Source organism: Arachis ipaensis, chromosome B6 (assembly GCF_059453495.1).
Source record: "Arachis ipaensis isolate K30076 ecotype BB chromosome B6, ASM5945349v1, whole genome shotgun sequence".
NCBI classification, from domain to species: domain Eukaryota; kingdom Viridiplantae; phylum Streptophyta; class Magnoliopsida; order Fabales; family Fabaceae; genus Arachis; species Arachis ipaensis.
The window spans coordinates 151,248,735-151,266,158 of NC_142441.1; the positions used below are offsets into that span (position 1 = coordinate 151,248,735).

At 32.5% G+C, this 17,424-nt stretch overlaps 2 protein-coding genes across 3 annotated transcripts; one reads left to right on the top strand and one right to left on the bottom strand.

Annotated features, from left to right (window-relative positions):
• The first annotated feature begins 680 nt into the window (after nt 1-680).
• Nucleotides 681-3,119, top strand: LOC107605643 (uncharacterized). Its single transcript, XM_016307591.3, has 2 exons — nt 681-920; nt 2,307-3,119. Exons 1-2 carry the CDS (start codon nt 744-746, stop codon nt 2,679-2,681), a joined length of 552 nt encoding a protein of 183 aa, XP_016163077.1. The 5' UTR covers nt 681-743; the 3' UTR covers nt 2,682-3,119.
• A 647-nt stretch (nt 3,120-3,766) lies between these two features.
• Nucleotides 3,767-14,695, bottom strand: LOC107605644 (kinesin-like protein KIN-4A). Of its 2 annotated transcripts, none has more exons than XM_016307592.3 (26): nt 14,203-14,695; nt 12,671-12,817; nt 12,437-12,586; nt 12,060-12,313; nt 11,433-11,614; nt 11,225-11,349; nt 10,938-10,974; nt 10,608-10,699; nt 10,398-10,505; nt 9,986-10,105; nt 9,707-9,794; nt 9,492-9,601; nt 8,955-9,053; nt 8,759-8,872; nt 8,542-8,658; nt 8,386-8,466; nt 7,948-8,019; nt 7,139-7,232; nt 6,848-6,879; nt 6,666-6,763; nt 6,461-6,559; nt 6,081-6,302; nt 5,439-5,601; nt 4,949-5,104; nt 4,554-4,869; nt 3,767-4,243 (listed from the first exon to the last, which is right to left on the bottom strand). In XM_016307592.3, exons 1-25 carry the CDS (start codon nt 14,335-14,337, stop codon nt 4,654-4,656), a joined length of 3,111 nt encoding a protein of 1,036 aa, XP_016163078.1. In that variant the 5' UTR covers nt 14,338-14,695; the 3' UTR covers nt 3,767-4,243; nt 4,554-4,653. The 2 variants fall into 2 exon arrangements, with proteins under 2 accessions (XP_016163078.1, XP_016163079.1); XM_016307593.3 differs by having other exon boundaries at nt 5,484-5,601; nt 14,203-14,677.
• Nucleotides 14,696-17,424: the final 2,729 nt, after the last annotated feature.

The window sequence follows — 17,424 nt, forward strand, 5'->3', positions numbered from 1 at the left end:
CTATAAACTTCAAAACACTAATTAATTTACTCAACACTATTTTATTATTTCTTTCAATAGCTCCATTCAAATTCAGTCAATAATAAAATTTATTATATTAAATATGCTTTTTTTTTTATAAAATTTAAATTCCATAAAATATTATCAATTGATGAGAATTCCATATCTAGAAAATTCTCTTCCTTTAACCATTATCAACTTTGACAACTTTTATGGTAATGAATCTCCAGCCTTTTTATTTTTTCTGGTAAAATGCTCAGCCATTTTTAATACTGTAGAGTTTAATTTTAATCCTTATTAGTCAATCAATTAAATATGATAGAATACGTTTTTTTTATCTAATTTAATGAGTTATTAATTTGAGTCAAATTTATTCATTAATTAAAAAGAAATCTTTCATACTAATATTTTTACAAATTTAACAAATACGTAAATTAAAATTATTAAAATTATTTTTTTTGTTATTTTTAATAAATAAAAAACAAATACATTAAATATTTGAAATAAATTCTATTTTTATTTGAAAAAATTTATTGAATCACTAGAATTAAAAAAATGTAAACTTTGAATTTTTTTATTTATAGAAAGAGAGTTAAACACATCTAATACATATAATTAATTAATTACACATTATTACGTAATTTTGTTAATATAGTTGCATAAATAAAATACTTTATATTGATTTATTATTTCAAAATAAAAGTTGCAAAGAACACAAAGATTAGAGAGTGTGGAGAAGGCGAATGGGAAGATCGTCAGATATGGACGCCGAGATGACGGAGGTGGCGCCGTCTGCGGCGGAGGCACCGCCGCTAGGGGCGGTTCCGTCGAGCTCCGGCGAAAGTGACTCCGTACGCGACTTACTCACATTGGCTCGCCAATTCATCAATCAAGGAAAACCTTCCCAAGCTCTCCAAGCTGTAATCTTTTTTCATTTCTCTCTTTCAATTTTATTTTATTCTTCCAATTCTATTAAATCAACTATGTTTATCTTCATTCCAATCGTTAATTTGCATAAAGTTTTCTTTTTTGTTATTACTTCACTGGAATCGTAGCTTTTTCTTTTCTTTGTACAATTTTGGTCACTTGTGAAGTTTTGTTTATTTGTTTATTTTAATTTTTTTTTTATATATGCGAGGTTTGAATTAATTCAATACTGTTTTGTGCAATGGTATATAGAGCATGCTTACCTTGCTGAGTAAACTAGCCAAATCAGTTGTGTATGTTGGATAAATCAAATTATATATGAACATTGTTTTGGGATGATTACCATAACTAGTTTAGAATTTACCAAATGAGTAACTTTTTATTTGTTGGTTTTGTTTATTGATTACATCTGCATGGTGGATTTCAAAATATGATTCTGGGGTTGGTGACTTTTTTATGATCAAACTCCCTTAAAATGCTTTGAAGACTTAGTGGGGAATTTTGCTTAACTCATTGCAAATGTTTAGTACACTGTTCTTACTTTCTACATGAACAATCTAGCTACTTGTTTTTGGAAAGCAGCATAATTTTAGCATACATTCGGAATGTTTAGAATTTAGAACACCCCTGTTTTGGAGTTTTTAAATGATGGAATGGAAATGGAAGACTATCATTTAAAATTCTCCATTATTGGATTTCTATGTACATTTTACGAGTGATGATAGAGCATCCGAAAAATCTTCCGACTAGGTGAAGTATACGGTAAATCGAAACTATGTTTTGATAACCTTAAAAAGCAATCCATTATAACTTTTCATTCATTTAGTGATTAGGAGAATGCTTATGGTGATGAGATAGGAGGATAAATCATTTCACACTTTTAAAGTCCTCCTAATTTTAGGATTTCAAATATACGAACAAAGGAAGCACAACCTAGGCATGCTGTGTGTAAACATGACTTCATACTTTTCTGGAAGAAAAATCAATAAGCCTTGGCATCAGTAAAATGAATATTTCTTTTCATGTTTTTGGTTTTTATTCAACAAATGGCTCTTGGTTGGAGGTTTTTGTATCCAACTCTGCGTACATGATACGTTGTAGGAGATCATAGCCTGAATTTTCACCAACGCATCGTGGCAGCAGGCAGGAGAGAATTTTATTTTTTTTATTCTAATGTTTCGAGAACCCTGACAATCAAGTGATTTCAGTATTATCAGTTACTCCACAGAGTCGATGATCTTTTTTCTTCTCTGATAAATGAGGAGATAATATATTTCAATGTGATATGTGTGAAACTTAATCATGTTTATAGACAGATACTAAAATTTTTGGCCATTCTTTTGGTGGCTGATGTGTTTTTTTTTTTTAAACGGAAACAGGTAATTGTAGCAATGAAATCCAAAGGTGGGGATGAAGCTGTATTTCAGTCCTTGCATCGTGCTCGTGAGGTGTATAGAAGTAGACTTCAAGACAATGCTGCTGTTGACCAGCTAGCTTCTTTGTTTGCTGAGTGCGCCATTGCCGAAGCTCAGCCTGTAATAATTGAACCATCTGCAACTAACACCCTCGTCCCTTCAATTGCCAGCCCGTCAATTTCTTCTGATGCTCATGGGACGTCCATACTGGCTGAAACCGGCAGGATGCAAGTAGTATTGGATGCGGTTTCAGACGGAAGCAGCTTCATCTGTTTGAAGTGTGGGGGCCTTGTTAGTAATCATCGTAAAGACGAGCACTATGCATACTGGTGCTCTTAACCCCAATGCTTTGTGTAGAGCGAACCGAAATCATGAGCCGAAATCATGCTTGTTGATGCTTTTCTATGCATTTTCAAGATCAAGTTTTCTAATATCTTGGAAGTGAAGCTTTGAATGCCTTATACTTGGTCTTTGAAACATTCATGTCAATGTTATAGTAAAGTTTACATTAGCAAACTTTTTTCTCTTTGAAGAATTTAATGCTGTAAAACCATAGTGGTTCAGTAGTTCAGTAGTTGAGTCACCAATACAGAAAATTTTCTGAGTATAAGACTTGGTGTGATTGATGTCCATTTGGACTCTAAATGCTACATTTGAGCCACAAGAGTACATTGTTCTCTCCTATGTTTACTCTTTTTTGCGGATTTTTTGTATGTAATGATGATGAGTTGTAAGATAATGGAGATAAATGATTTAGCTCTTGTCATTTTGTCATAATTCTTTCTTCTTTAGGGGTTTCCATTATTATGCTCCTTTTTCGGGCATGCTTTCAGTACCATTAATCTTGCTTTATTAAATTGGGTTGACACAATGGTAGAACCATGATTCTTTGTTGTATTGAATTACAACTATGATTATTATTTTTTTTGGGTTCTTTTTGCAACATGGCAATGGATACCGTGGGAACAATTAAACAGCAAAATACAACTAGTAAATTGTTGCTTGGGAAATGTTGTGATTATTTTATCTTGTACATTGAGTTGGTGCATATTTGTTCACTATAAATTGGAGTGAAACTTATTTTATGTGGATTTTAAGACCCATACTAATAGTAAAAAAATATGTATCAACTTAGCGTATGAGACACAAATAAGTATAAACATTACATATTCTCTCTCTTTTTTCTTTTTTTGACATCTTGCTTGCTTTTTTTTTTTTTACCGAAGATATGGAGACTCGAAGAGACTATGCCATTTGAGCTATTGCTTGCTTAAATACAAAATGAAAGTGAAAATGTACCCCAACACCAAGTTGATTGACTGGTAGCCAAACCCAATTTCTTTTCAGTGGTCTTATATTAGAAATGATTTAAAATAAAAGGAATGGTAAGATAGAAACAATAACAAGTCCAAATAGAGAAGATGTGGACTAAAATTAAAATCCCTTTCAATATAGTAACTAATGTTCTTTACACACAAAAAACCTTATAGACAAGAAAAATAATACACAGAAGAATTTTCCCTCTGTTGGTACATGACAAAGCAATGTTACAGTACTTATATCAACAAAAATCAATGTGACCCAAACATGACGAGACCACAAAAACTTACAGTAAGGTATTAAAAAAGACCCTTAATAATACATATTTCCACTAGAAAAAAGAATATTTCCTTTTTTGTTCCCCTCTAGTATTGATATGGACAGACTCAGACTATTCTCCAATGCTTATAAAGCAAACAACTATCTCCTATGCTTCAATTATTAGGGTAGCTGTTTGGCAACATTGCAGCACACCTCACACAATGCTCCAAATGCATCAACTATGGAAACTTTCCAGTATTGCACAGTATTAACAAAGACTGATAGCGGTATATATAATGTCAGCAACCATTTATACTACACTGCAGCAAGAAACAAGATTGTCAGATCAGATCAATGCATCTTATAAAAGAAATTGTTTGGATAACAGTAACTGAGTAATAATTAGATGAGAAGATATTAGAGAATATAATTTCTGAAGCATTTCTGAAGTATAATGTGTACTTTTAGAGAATAAAATGCACATTGTAACCTTTGATGAAAAACAAAGGGCATCATCTTAAAGTAAACCCTGCACCTTAGAGGAGACACTCATTTTGAAAGCTTGTGTAGCAGCAGAAGTGATTGCTTGAAGTAAGAATAATATACATTATAAATAGTCATTACCCGCACCTAGTTTTATGTTCTTTCCAATGCCTTGTGTCCAGAATTATTCATGTAGAAAAAAACAAATGAATACTGAGCCACACCAAACGGCTGATCAAAGAGAGGATCACTTCCTATGTTGCAAGGCACGGGGACGTGGCTTGGCTCTCATGATCGTCTCATCACTATGTCGTATCAATTCGGAAAGTCTCCATGGCTTCTGCCACTTCCACTTAAATTGTAGTAGCCACTGATGATGGCTTCTTTTCCACCTCCATAGCTTGCCAGATGCTTGTCCTGCCATTGCCAATTTTTTCATTGGCAACTGCCCGATGGGTACCATCTGCATCGAAAGAAAATCTCACATACTTGGTCTTATAAAAATATGTTTGCCAGTTTCACATGAATGCAGAACAAATTACCCTTTTACTCTCATCTATAAATGCTGCTGATTGCCTCACTTGGCCATTAACAATGCCTGGTGTATATTTTCGCTGTTTCTGAGCTTGCACGGAATCTGGAGACAATGGTCCCGTATCTTCATCAGCATTATGCTTCAATGAATTTGGAGAGTTTCCCTGTTATATCAAGTGATGATAAATTAACAACTAAAATTACAGTGATGACAATAGTATTATGGCCTGTGCCTTAAACGGTTTGAATTATTTGCTTCAAGTTTGGTTTACAGTTTACTTGGTATGCTAGTACGAACAGTTTATGTTTGAAAAAGAAAACCATTAATATGTATGATAAGTATTTTGACATATTATGCCCAAGAAACCGAGGTGGTATGCCATGGTTAATTTCTTCTAAATATGTGAGTTAATTTTTGCTGAGAGCTTTACAGTTATGTATTTTATTTTCAAAATCTTCGTTGATTTTTCCTTGAATAATAGGCAGACAAGATCTTACAGAAGGTGGTGCTGCCAATGTTGTTGCAACGGCATGCTCCCTCACCTTTAGCTCCTTCTCAACTTCCTTCCTCTTGATCTCACTTTGCCGTAATAGACCAACAAGTTCTTTGATTTGATCTTTCATTTCCTTGATCTCAATGTCCTTCTCCCATAGTTGGCACCTGCAGTCATCGTCTCGTACATTAAATTTAAATAATAGTACAAGCGAGCCAATATAAGCCACTCAACAAAATACAAATGCTGTATACTCATTTAACGAGATTTAAATTATTGCAATCAATTATCATAATGTCAAGCCATTTGTTAAAGGAAACTTTTAAAACCTAAAAGGCACCTTCCCTCTCTGTATGTAGTTATTGCATTGAAAATAATGATAGAATTATCAAGATATAGAAGCCAGACTTATACGTGTAAAGGACACCAAATCATGTCAATGGCCCTTTGTAGTTCTATTTCTATGAGCTCATTTCATCCTTTAAAGAAAAGTAGAAAATATGATACATTATTGTTCTAAAATTTACAAGAATTACCAAACTTCCTGGTTCCAATAAGTGAGTTTCTTTGTTGAATTGGGTCAGATTTGCAAATTTGAAATAGATCAAGAGAAAGATAGAAAGTGATTAAGGATTAAAAAGTGCACCTAGCATCTGCAACAGAATTAAACATATATTGAAGCAGATTCTTGGCTTCTCCCATTGAGCGTAACTGGTTCCAGCGTCCACGACTAGTGAAAGCCCGTTCTCGTTCTTCTGCCTCAGAAAGTTGAGAAGCCATTGCCACAAGTGAATTAGATGATATGCTCAGCATGCTCTCAAGTGAAGCTATTCTGGCCATTCTTGCATTTGGTGGCATGGACAACACTCTGAGAAATATGGCAAGTGTTAAAAAGCCATTGAGCAGAGAGAGCTATCCTTTTAGATTCCATGTGTTTATTATTTGAAAGAGAGAATTTTTTCAAGATGTAAAGAGGTAAAAAACTAACAAATATAATTATTGTATTTATTTAAAAACAAGGAATACCTAGCAAATCCATTCTTCCCTCTTGGAGGACTGAGACCTTTTGCAGCAAACTCATTTACTTGCTTCAGCAAGGATAACTCTTCTGCAAGGGCAGCTCGCCTGAGGATTACATTCAAATTAAGAATCAGAAAAAGAATCAATGACATTATGACAACAATACAAATCAATTAGTACGAAAAGTAATTAGTGAACATAAGTTACATACACTTCGCTTTGCTTCTCATACTCAAAACGAACTTCATGCTCTTTTACCATGACTTCTAGCTCGTGATCAAGCCACCGTTGTAAGGACTTCTCATTACTCTGTAAATGATGAAAACATACTTATTTAAGATTTAAGCTAGCATGGATAGTAAGCAAATCCAAGAGAGTGAGAAAGTATGCTACCTGCCCATTCGTTCCATTTCCATTCATTGTAACTGGAGGATGAAAGAGAATAAGAATATTAATAAAATGAAAGAGAAGATCCATCTACTTAAACTCCCATGTTATTCACTAAAAGACAGTTTCCTATACTTAAGCCATTTTAAAAGAAAATCCTTTTTCAACTGATCTATTAAAGTTAAGCCTGATTGTTTCATGCCTCAAACCAGATGACATGCCAGTTAATAAATACGAGCATCGTCTGTCTCAGTAGCCTACAAAGTTAACGTTCTTGTTGGCCACAACAAATCATACCTGAAGTATCTCGGCTGGAAGATTTGCGAGCTTCCAACAATTCCTTTAATCGCTTGGTTGCCATTGCAGCTTCTTCAGTCTTTCTTTGAAGAACCTAAGGAAACATTTAGTTATTAGATTTAGTAACTTCTTATGATAAGTATCAGTCAAGAATCAAGATAACCACAAATATCATCAAGAAAATAGGTGTTTCTATAACCATCTTATTTATTCAATTTATATTGGTCAAAGAAGAATTTATTCTATTCTAAGAATTATGCATATTGCATAGCAAAATGAAAAGCAGATGGGAGCACAACATGTTGAATATCACAGCACAAAAAGTGTTCTATTTGTGTATATTTGACATATTTTGGAGGAAGTCATAGTTTACTTTGGCACACACGTCAATGTCAATCACCCAAGAATACCTAGAAATTTGGATAATGAAGGTATAACATGTATTCAATCTTGATTAATATTTTGCACATAGCCATACGCCTAAACCCTGGTGCTTCAATTTACAATGCACCGTTGCTTTAATTGACAGAATTAACTACATGCAACAAAATGTATATATATATGACTTGCCCAGATTATTTACCACTAAATTGAAACATATCATCATATAGATTTCATTCTTTAAGAAATATTTTTCCTATATTTTTAAGTACAGGCGTTGCATATAAAAGGTGAAACAGTAAATGCACATAAAGCCACCACCACCACCACAAAATCTTCAATCTTAATATATTTATCTCTAGTGTAAACTAAAATGTCCAAGTTAAAAATTATATAAAAACTATCATCTAACAACTAGGAACCCTCACCAGTTTTTGGCGCTGATTTAATGCTTGCAGCTTGTGCCTTTCAAACTCGTTTTTCCTTCCCTCCTTCCTTAACTGTCTCACAAAACATATAACCAATAAAGGCCATAGAGAATAATGCAGTGCAGGCAGGTAAATCATGTTGGAAAGTGTTAGATTGATCATGATCAGCTATCATACTAGCACAAGACACAAGTCCAGCTAAACATGGCCATCTCTGTATACTAATTCTACCTATTGAATATGAGTTGTTTGAAAGCTTTGTAGAAGCAGATAGTTTGTACCCTAAATTAAGTATTAACTCGTGCTTACTCACGCTTTCCTTTTTTCTTTTTTTTTTTTTTGAAGAAAAAAATAGCAAACTTTTATCACCTTAAGTTAGTTGAAAGTATTGTGAACAAATTAAACAAAATCATGAAAAAATGAGGAAGCTTGACATACTTGCAGAAGTTCTTTCTCTCTAGAAGCTTTCCATTGCCGAAACTGTTCTGATTCTTGTTTCATCCTTTGTTGCAATTGAACCTGCAACATTATTCAGGTTACAGCAGACAAAAGTACATGATCTCAATTATGCATTTGCAAAGTACAGAAATCAACCTTTTGGGCCTTTATAGATTGTATTTCATCTTGCAGTCGCTTTGCTGCTTCGTCACTTTTTTGCTTTTGTTTCAGAAGCTGGACCTGGCTCTCTTGTTTCTTCTTCAAATCCAGGATCTGAATTCATATATTTTGAAAGATTCTACCACTGTCAAATTGTTGTAACCAAAATCATACAACTGTAAAACAAATTCAAATGAAAAACTGGACTCCTCACCTGAGACTCAAGGGCTTTCAGCTTTTGTGCATGGATATCCTCTGATTTATGTGTTTGTCCATCAGAATTAGCAGCAAGATTTTCAACCTCAGCCAAAAGTCGATCCCTCTCTCGCTGCATTTACAAATCAGATGCATACATGAATATGAATTTTCTGCATGAGTAAAATTAACTTTGCACATAACTTCTATCAAACCTGCACAGCTCTCTTTTCATCCTCCAGCTCCATTATCTTCCTTCCAAAGTGTTGCTTGAGAGTTTCAGCATCAGATATCCCAAAAAGCTTCATCTCAGACTGTACAGACATCAATCCCATTAAGTAAGGTAATAAAATAAGAGAGAGAAAGAATATGGTAGTCTCTTCTTGAAGGCAGAGATTAAACATTATGCTCTGTAATTATTCGATGATGAAGTTGGGAAAAGACCAGTCAGCTACTGCTTTTATTATTTTAATTTGATTTTGGCAGCTTGTTAATGAAGAAATCCTTGGAATGAAAAATCTAACTATTTGAAATCAGAAGATAAGGGATCAAATCCAAGAAGTGAAGCAGTAGAATATCATTTTCTAAGCTAAAAGCAGAAAACACCATCAACCATCAAAAACAAAATTTCTGACTGTAGGGTTATCAAATCATAGAACACAAGTTACACAATGGTTCTATTGATTTGAATGCTATCCTCTAATGCATAATATGTCATAGATATGGGTTTAATTATATGTAAGTATAACAACCTCTTTCTGCTCCAAGCGTTTATTCAATTCATGTAACTCTCTGTCCATACTGTTTTGCAGTAATGTATGCTCCCACTCTTTTGCTACTTCTTCAATTTCCCTTGAATCACCTGTAAAACTGGCACTGTTAACCAAGGATCATGGCATTCTAATCGAATATTTAATATTAGCCTTATCAAACAACTTACTCAATTCAGGCCAAAGACAAGTCTTACCTGTTGTTTCACTCATTGGATAATCAGGGGCTGTGATAGGTAAGCCCCTCTTAAGCCCATCAGTCTTCACGTTGCATGTGCTGTCATCCTGGAAAGGAAATTTAATACTTAAATGCATAGCCTCACAGAATGGCTGTTGTAATGGAAACTAATCCATATAGTGGAATGCAAATACCAAGATATGTCTAGGTATTAAATTGTTAAAAAGTTGTTAAGTCAAACAAGAATAAAAAGTTGTTAAGTCAAACAAGAATATCAACTATGGAATCAGAGGCATACATAAGCATCTTTTTCACAGTGATCTATAACACTAACAGGGCTTCGAGTACGGTATTCATGAAGTTCACGGCAGAGATCCTCATTTGCTGCTTCAAGCCAAGCAATCCTTTCCTTCAGGACCTAAATAAACAGTTATAAAATGATTATATATTAATTACAAAAACATAAACCATATCAACACGTGTACTTTGCGTAAATCAAATTATTTAGTAGTGTCTATGAAAGAGGTCCAGCTACGATGAAGGCTGGGATACTTTCTGTCTAACAAAAAAGGTAAGCATTGATTGATGCCCATCTGTTTACCATAAGTCATTTCATTAATGTTATCACTGACCTATTATAGGAAATATATTAAACGTAATGCAGAATTTAACACATTTCCAAAGATTCAAGCTACCAGAAACCAAACTACCTGAACTTCCTCAGAAGAGCCACCCGAGCGAGCACAAAGTTCTGCTTGCAAATACTCTAATTGTTGTCGCATTTTTAGCATCTCACTGGACATGGGATCTCTGTTCACCTAAGGAAGAATAAAAATATAAAATTAAATGTATGCAATATATATTGAAAACGAAGAATCGAAGAGATATGACATGGAACATAAATTTATGCAGATACTTACAACAGGCTTATTTTGGATATTGCGTGCACGATTTGCATACTTCAAAGTGTTGAGGGTTTCCTCAGCATTAATATCTGCGGGACTTATGCAAGCTGGAAAAGAAACAGAAACATATTTTATTGCAGCGAATATATGTACATTGGAAACGAGCATGCAATACAACAATGTAATACTCATCATCAATCTTAGAAGAAAAAAAATTGTGAAGAAGAATAGTAACATGAGATCCATGAAGAAGCTTTTCATTTTTGGTTGAAGCTTATCTTGTGAAAGCCAATGATGGGAGATAAAAAAAATCGACTAGGATACAAGCAAGAATAACCGAGTTACCTATCATAACAGTCCTGCTGTTACCACCAAGTGAATCCTGCAAAATCATTTAGCTTTATCTATAAATACACAACTTCTAGAAAAGAAAATTTATGTTAAAGATCAAAGAAAGAAAATAATAACATTAGAGAATTTGGTTACTTCTATTTCTTATTTTTGTTGTCATTCATTCAAACACGGTGATATTTTCAAAGGGGAAAATACATCCTTTTTAAACTGACTTAATAGTAAGCATATTTCAACATCATTAGAGTATACTACGAGAAGGTACACTTAGAGATATAAACCTGCAAAAGCCTAGTAAGTTTACTGTCCCTATAAGGAACATGAGCTCCTTCTTTTCTCTTCTTTTCATCACCAAGCGCACTAATTACATTACCCAGTGCCAGAAGTCCTTTATTTATATGAACTCCTGTATGAAAGAGAAAATTAATAGGAATATATAATGATGAAAATATTATTTACTAGCACAAATTATTAAAGCCATCATCTAACCTTCCTTAAAACGCAAGCCATCAGATCCTGTTCGTTTAGCTCGTTCTGATCCAGCAAGATCCACTAAGTGTAACTTGGCACAAAGATACTCTTCATTCATGGTATCATTTGCGCCGATCTCGCTGGAACTATTGAGCTTCCGCATTTGCTCTAGTGTGATGGTGAAGATGGCATGTGAACGACTAGTTGGCCACATATTAATAGAAGAATAAGTAATAAACAAGAACTCAAGCATAAATTACAGCAGTTAATAATGATGCCAACAAGTAAATTCAGGAAGATTCACTGCGGGGAAAAAAGGTTATTTGTAGTATAAACATATTTCCTCCCATAAGAAATTGAAACTTTAAGTACAACACTGGCTTTAAAATTTAAAAGAAAATAACTCAAAGCTTAGTCTGGTTTTTAAGTCTGTAAATCATCAGTGATTTAGCAATAGCCAATAATTGAAATCCATTATACACCATATCTTCCTTAGTTCTTGTTTTAAAATTATCTATATTTCACATTAAACAGCTCATACTTTGATATCCAAAATTAGTTTATGAATCTAAAAGTGAAATAAAAATACCACATGAATAAGCACAGATTCATGCAGTCTGATAAGAAGGAAAATGCATTAGTTACCTGGATTGGTTGTTCATATTTGTGCTCCCGGTTGCTCTACTCAATGATCCTTGTTCTAGGCAAGCAGCCATTTCTTTCAGTGTTGTAACGCTGACTTCAGTAGATCCTGCCAGGGTAATGACACCATTTGATGTTTCACGAATTTGAATTGGTGGTTTCCCAGGAACGTTTACTTTCCCTGCATGTCCATTTGCAGTTTCTGGTTTGTTCAAAAACGATGGATCCAGCAAGTCTCTTACTTCTTCTTTAAGAATCTATTCACAGATAAAGGTTGTTAGATGTATAATCTTAATCAATTCACAAGTAATAATCTATTAGTTTCAGGCAATAAAGAAGAACTAAACTTTCAAAACCATGGCTATAAGCTATCGACACACCTCAATAAAGGAAACATGCAACTGAAATTCGCTTTGATGCTTTAAAATCTCGATTTTGTCAAACAAGACACTCATAACTTGGGGTATTATTCCTCCTTGGTAATCATCTTTAAAGCCAGTGCCCATGGTATATGTTTTCCCAGAACCTGTCTGCAATGGAGTAAAAATGTCATGTGCTAGAGAGAAGTATGTGCAGTGCGTGCAACTTCTGTCCCATTTAGCAGTTAACTATACCTGACCATAGGCAAGAACAGTTGCATTATATCCTTGGAACAAACCATCAACAAGGGAAGCAACACATTCACCGAACATAGCAGATGAAGGAGAACCAGTGCTCCCATAGACATGATCAAATGTAAAGGAATGGGAACCAATTTGCACCTGCATTCATTTGCAATTAGCATAAGACATAACCCCACTTTTCAGCTACTCAAGGCAACTAATACAGTCTGCAATTTTAGATGAAGGTGTCCAAAGACTTAAACTTCAAGTCCTATGTTTTTTTTTTTTTTTTTGGTGTACAACTTCAAGTCATTTTCATCCACAAATTCAATTTTCACGGAAAATATATTGGAATTCTTAGTTTGTTTGTATTTAAAGTATTTTTAATACTTTTTCAATTAGATGTAGAATGAATATGCAGAGTAAATTATTACTTTAACTTATTATTTCAGGGGGAAATCAGCTGATATATTCTTACCAAATACAAAATAGTGAAATTTTGACATAAATAGGAGAGGAAAATCATTCATGAAAAGCAAGTGAACTATAGTCCAAAGAGTTGCTTTCATTTACAAGGACCTGTTTGTCATTTACTGAGTGTTTGGAATCTCTTTTGTTCAATTGGAATCAAAAGGAAGAGAAGAAGGAAACAAGGAGTTCATTTCATTTATAATTCAGTTCATCTATTGAAATGATTTTAGTTCAAAGGATTTAATTCATTTTAAAATACAAATCACCTTGCGTATAAGATTTTGGTGATTGGTAATTCTTACCTCTTAAAACTTCATAAATCATTTCATTTTCATTTTCATTTTCAATCATTCCAAAAATTTCCAACATCAAAGACATACCATTACAGCAAATTACATCCCATAGACCCCTACCAGACAAAAACCAAAAAGACAAAAACGCAGCCACACAACACAAAAATCAAACATTTTCCCCCAAAAATTACATCACAACTATCAGACCAACAGAGCCGTTCCACCACACAATCAAATTCCTAAAGTCCAACTCCAAACCAAGAAATTGCATAAAAAGTCAAATATCTCAATCAAGCAAAGCATCATCATCAGAATTCAGATCGCAAAAATATTATTTTAAATAAAAAAGGAAACAAATTCCAAATCCTACTTTCTACTACGCAAGCAAATGTCGGATCCAGATCTTCACCTAAATTCACCAAATCCACACACTGTATCATCCCTAAACAGTAGAACATCAATGAATCAACCCAAAATCAAATCATTTTCACATGTTAACAACAAAACAATGGCTTCAACTTTCAAATTGCAGCTGCTGCATCATTAATCTCCATCCGTTATTCATTATCCATACCGTCCCGGAATTATCAGCAATCAAAGTAACAGACAACAAAAAAAAAAAAAAAAAAAAAAGCGCATTGTAACAACCGCAGTCGGAAAGTTAGTTACAACCGTATTACCGGTATTATTGTAACCGCCAACTGTAACTGAATTTAAGAAAGAAGAAGAAAAAGAAAGAGTATAATTTCGGAAGCATTGTTGAGATTTGATGAGGAGAACCTGAGGCTTGCCAGGGACGACGGTGACGCAGTCCTTGCAACCTTGGAGCTTCTCGTCGGCGATGAGCGGTCTAACGTGGACCGCTACTTTGACGCAACAATCTTCACCTGTTGCTGCTGCTGTTGCTGCTTCCATGGCTGGAAGCTCAGTCACGCGCACAGCACGCGCGCACAAAAGAGGCTTGGTGTTATGGAATCGCAGCTAAAAAAACACACACAGTGTGATATAGAATGCAGTAAGAGAAGAAAGAAAATAAGATGCTGAAGGTGCAGAAGAAAATTCAATCGGTTCCTTAGAGTAGTGTTGTCAATGTGTGGTGGAGAGAGAGAGAGAGATGCAGTAAGTGGTGATGGTTTCTAGTTTCTGGAACTTCTACTGCCACAGAAGAAGAAGAAGGAGAGAGAGAGAGAGAGAGAGAGAGGTGGAAAAAGGTGATATAACTAATAAGTGTTTAGCTGCTATAACTAGTTTTAATGGTTTTGTTTCTTTTCTTTTCTTTTATTAAACACAAAGGTTTAGGCTGAGAAAAATTAATATTTATCTCAACTACTCAACTGGTACATGTCCTTCTAAGTTTTTCTTTTCTTTTCTTTTCTTTTCTTTTCTTTCTTTTTTTCTTTCTTAGAATAAGCTACTGTTTTTAATATTAAAAAAAATGGTAAAAACTTAGGTAAAGTTGACTAAATTTTTATTTAATGGCTCTCAGCTATCAATTTCACGTGAAGTCGACTGCACCTGAATTTTTACCTAAAAAAATGGAAATAGTGACGGTTTTTATTATAGTAAACATAAATTAATTCTATATTTATAAAAAAATAAGTGAATTTCATAAAAGTATCGAAAATAATATCAAATCTAATTCTCATTTTTTGAATATTTTGAGTTATTCTGTCAAAATATTTCAATCTTTAATATGTATTAAATTAATTTATATTTTTCATAATTAAAATTGTCTATATTTAAATAGTTTATTTAAAAAAATTAAATTCCATATCTAATATTTAAATAATATCATTATTTGACTTTTTTTATCCACTATTTAGGTCATCTCAATAGAAAAGAGAGAATGAGAATGTATATAATTTTTTAAAAAATTTATAACATAATCAAACATTTATAAATGGTAAATTAATAATATTCGGTACTAATAAATTTCAGAGATAAAAGGTAAAAATTGATTAGTGTTGACTTAAATGAAATATATAAAGAAAATGTTTGTTACTAAATATTTGTAAAAAAATTTATAAGAAAATCTAATCTATAATAATAAAAAAACAAACTACATCGAATCGAATAAATTGTTTAATTGGTGGAAGATTCTATATTCTCTATAAAGTATAAAATTCTTGCTTCATATTAAAATATCCATTTCAGAGAAAAAAATAGCATCAAGTGAAAACTCCATAGTCCATAGACCATAGCGGTGAGGACAAGATAGAAGAGAGGGACGGTTTTGGAAAGAAAAAATTTTAAAATTAGTAAAATTTATTAACTTTAACTAATATTTTTAATTATAAATTTAATTTTTTAATTTAATAATTTAATAATATATTATTAGTTTATATTTTAAAAAATTATTAATTAATTATTAATTAAAAATAATAAATTCTATTAACCATGGAGGGTGTGAAAGAGTGTAAAAACCACACTAATCATTTTCTCTTTCACTTCACTGTACCCTTCTCTTTTATCACGCAACTTTCCCAAATTGCCCTCCACTTTTCGCAACCACACCATTGTACTCTACTCTTCCTCCTTGAGAAAATAAAGAACCTTCTATTCCCCATTACACTACACTGTACCTTTTCCGCAAAAAAGATAAAAACAGAAATACTTTAATAATACACATTTGTATTTATTGCTTAAATAATTATTTAAATATATAAATTTGTGACTTAATAACTATATTTAAACTAAAGTAATAAATTAATAAGTCTTACAAAAAATTGTTAAATCATAGCAATAATAATCATAAGAAAAGAAATTAAGATTCCTTCGTATGGCATTTTTTTATTGACAGAGAATATCTCGAACTTTTTCTTTTTAATATTGTATTACTAGAGGTGAAATCCTTTATCATGAACCAAATTGTGTGTTGAACACAACTATGGCCATTTACAAAACGTCAATGACGTTTTGTGTTTCTTCAATTAAAATAATATTTTTCTAACAAAACGTCAGCGACGTTTTGTGTTTTAATAATTAAAATAATATTTTTTTTATTACAAAACGTCAGTGACGTTTTGTTCTTTGATGATTAAAAAAAATTTTTTATTACAAAACGTTAGTAACGTTTTGTGCTACTACCACAACCCTGTAGAACACCAAAATCATCAAATATTTTTGTATTTCACATTAAAATTATCCATATATAAAAATTTTAGCCGAATATCTCTCTTGAAATTTAAGTGTGCAATAACCAATTTTTTAATTTCAATATGGTAATGTGTAAGATGAGTTATTTAATAGTGTAATTCCTTTCTTTATTTACATAAAATGATATATGTTGTGAAATACATAAAAATCATGTGAAATCACTTAAGTCATCGCCTTTGTAAATTTAATATTTTGCTTATAAAATTACCTAAAACAATTTATACCGTTAAACAAAAATCTATAAATCAGTTTACATCAAAATTTTCATATAAATTGTTACATACATGGACCACATAAAAACTTTTGATACATGTAACTGTATAAAATTTTATGAAAAGGATTGTGTGATGGAGTTAACAGATGAGTTGTAATATTTGCTTGAAGAATAAGGTATAACCTAAGAAAATAAAAAAATAAAAAATAAAAAAAGGAATAAAAGAGCAGAAAAAGGCACGTGAGGAGTGAGAAGAAAGGGAAAGCTTTAAGATACACCAATGTGTATAGTAGCTTCCTCTATCCTCATCATACACGTTCATACCTCACATGTTGCATTCTACTTTTCCTCCTTTTTGCACCCCACAAACCTTGCATATTTCTTTTTCCAAATTTAATTTTAATGTATTATCACCGTATTTAATTAATGGAAACATTTCAAGTGCACCGAAAGTACCGATACTCCAATTGTTTTAACCGTTGATCTGAATTATAAAAAATATAATATATATATTAATTAAAATCAACGGTTAAAATAATTGGTGTACCAATACTCTACGGTACACTTAAAATGTTTCCTTAATTATATAATATTATAATTAATATAAAAAATTCTTTTTATTGATTATATTA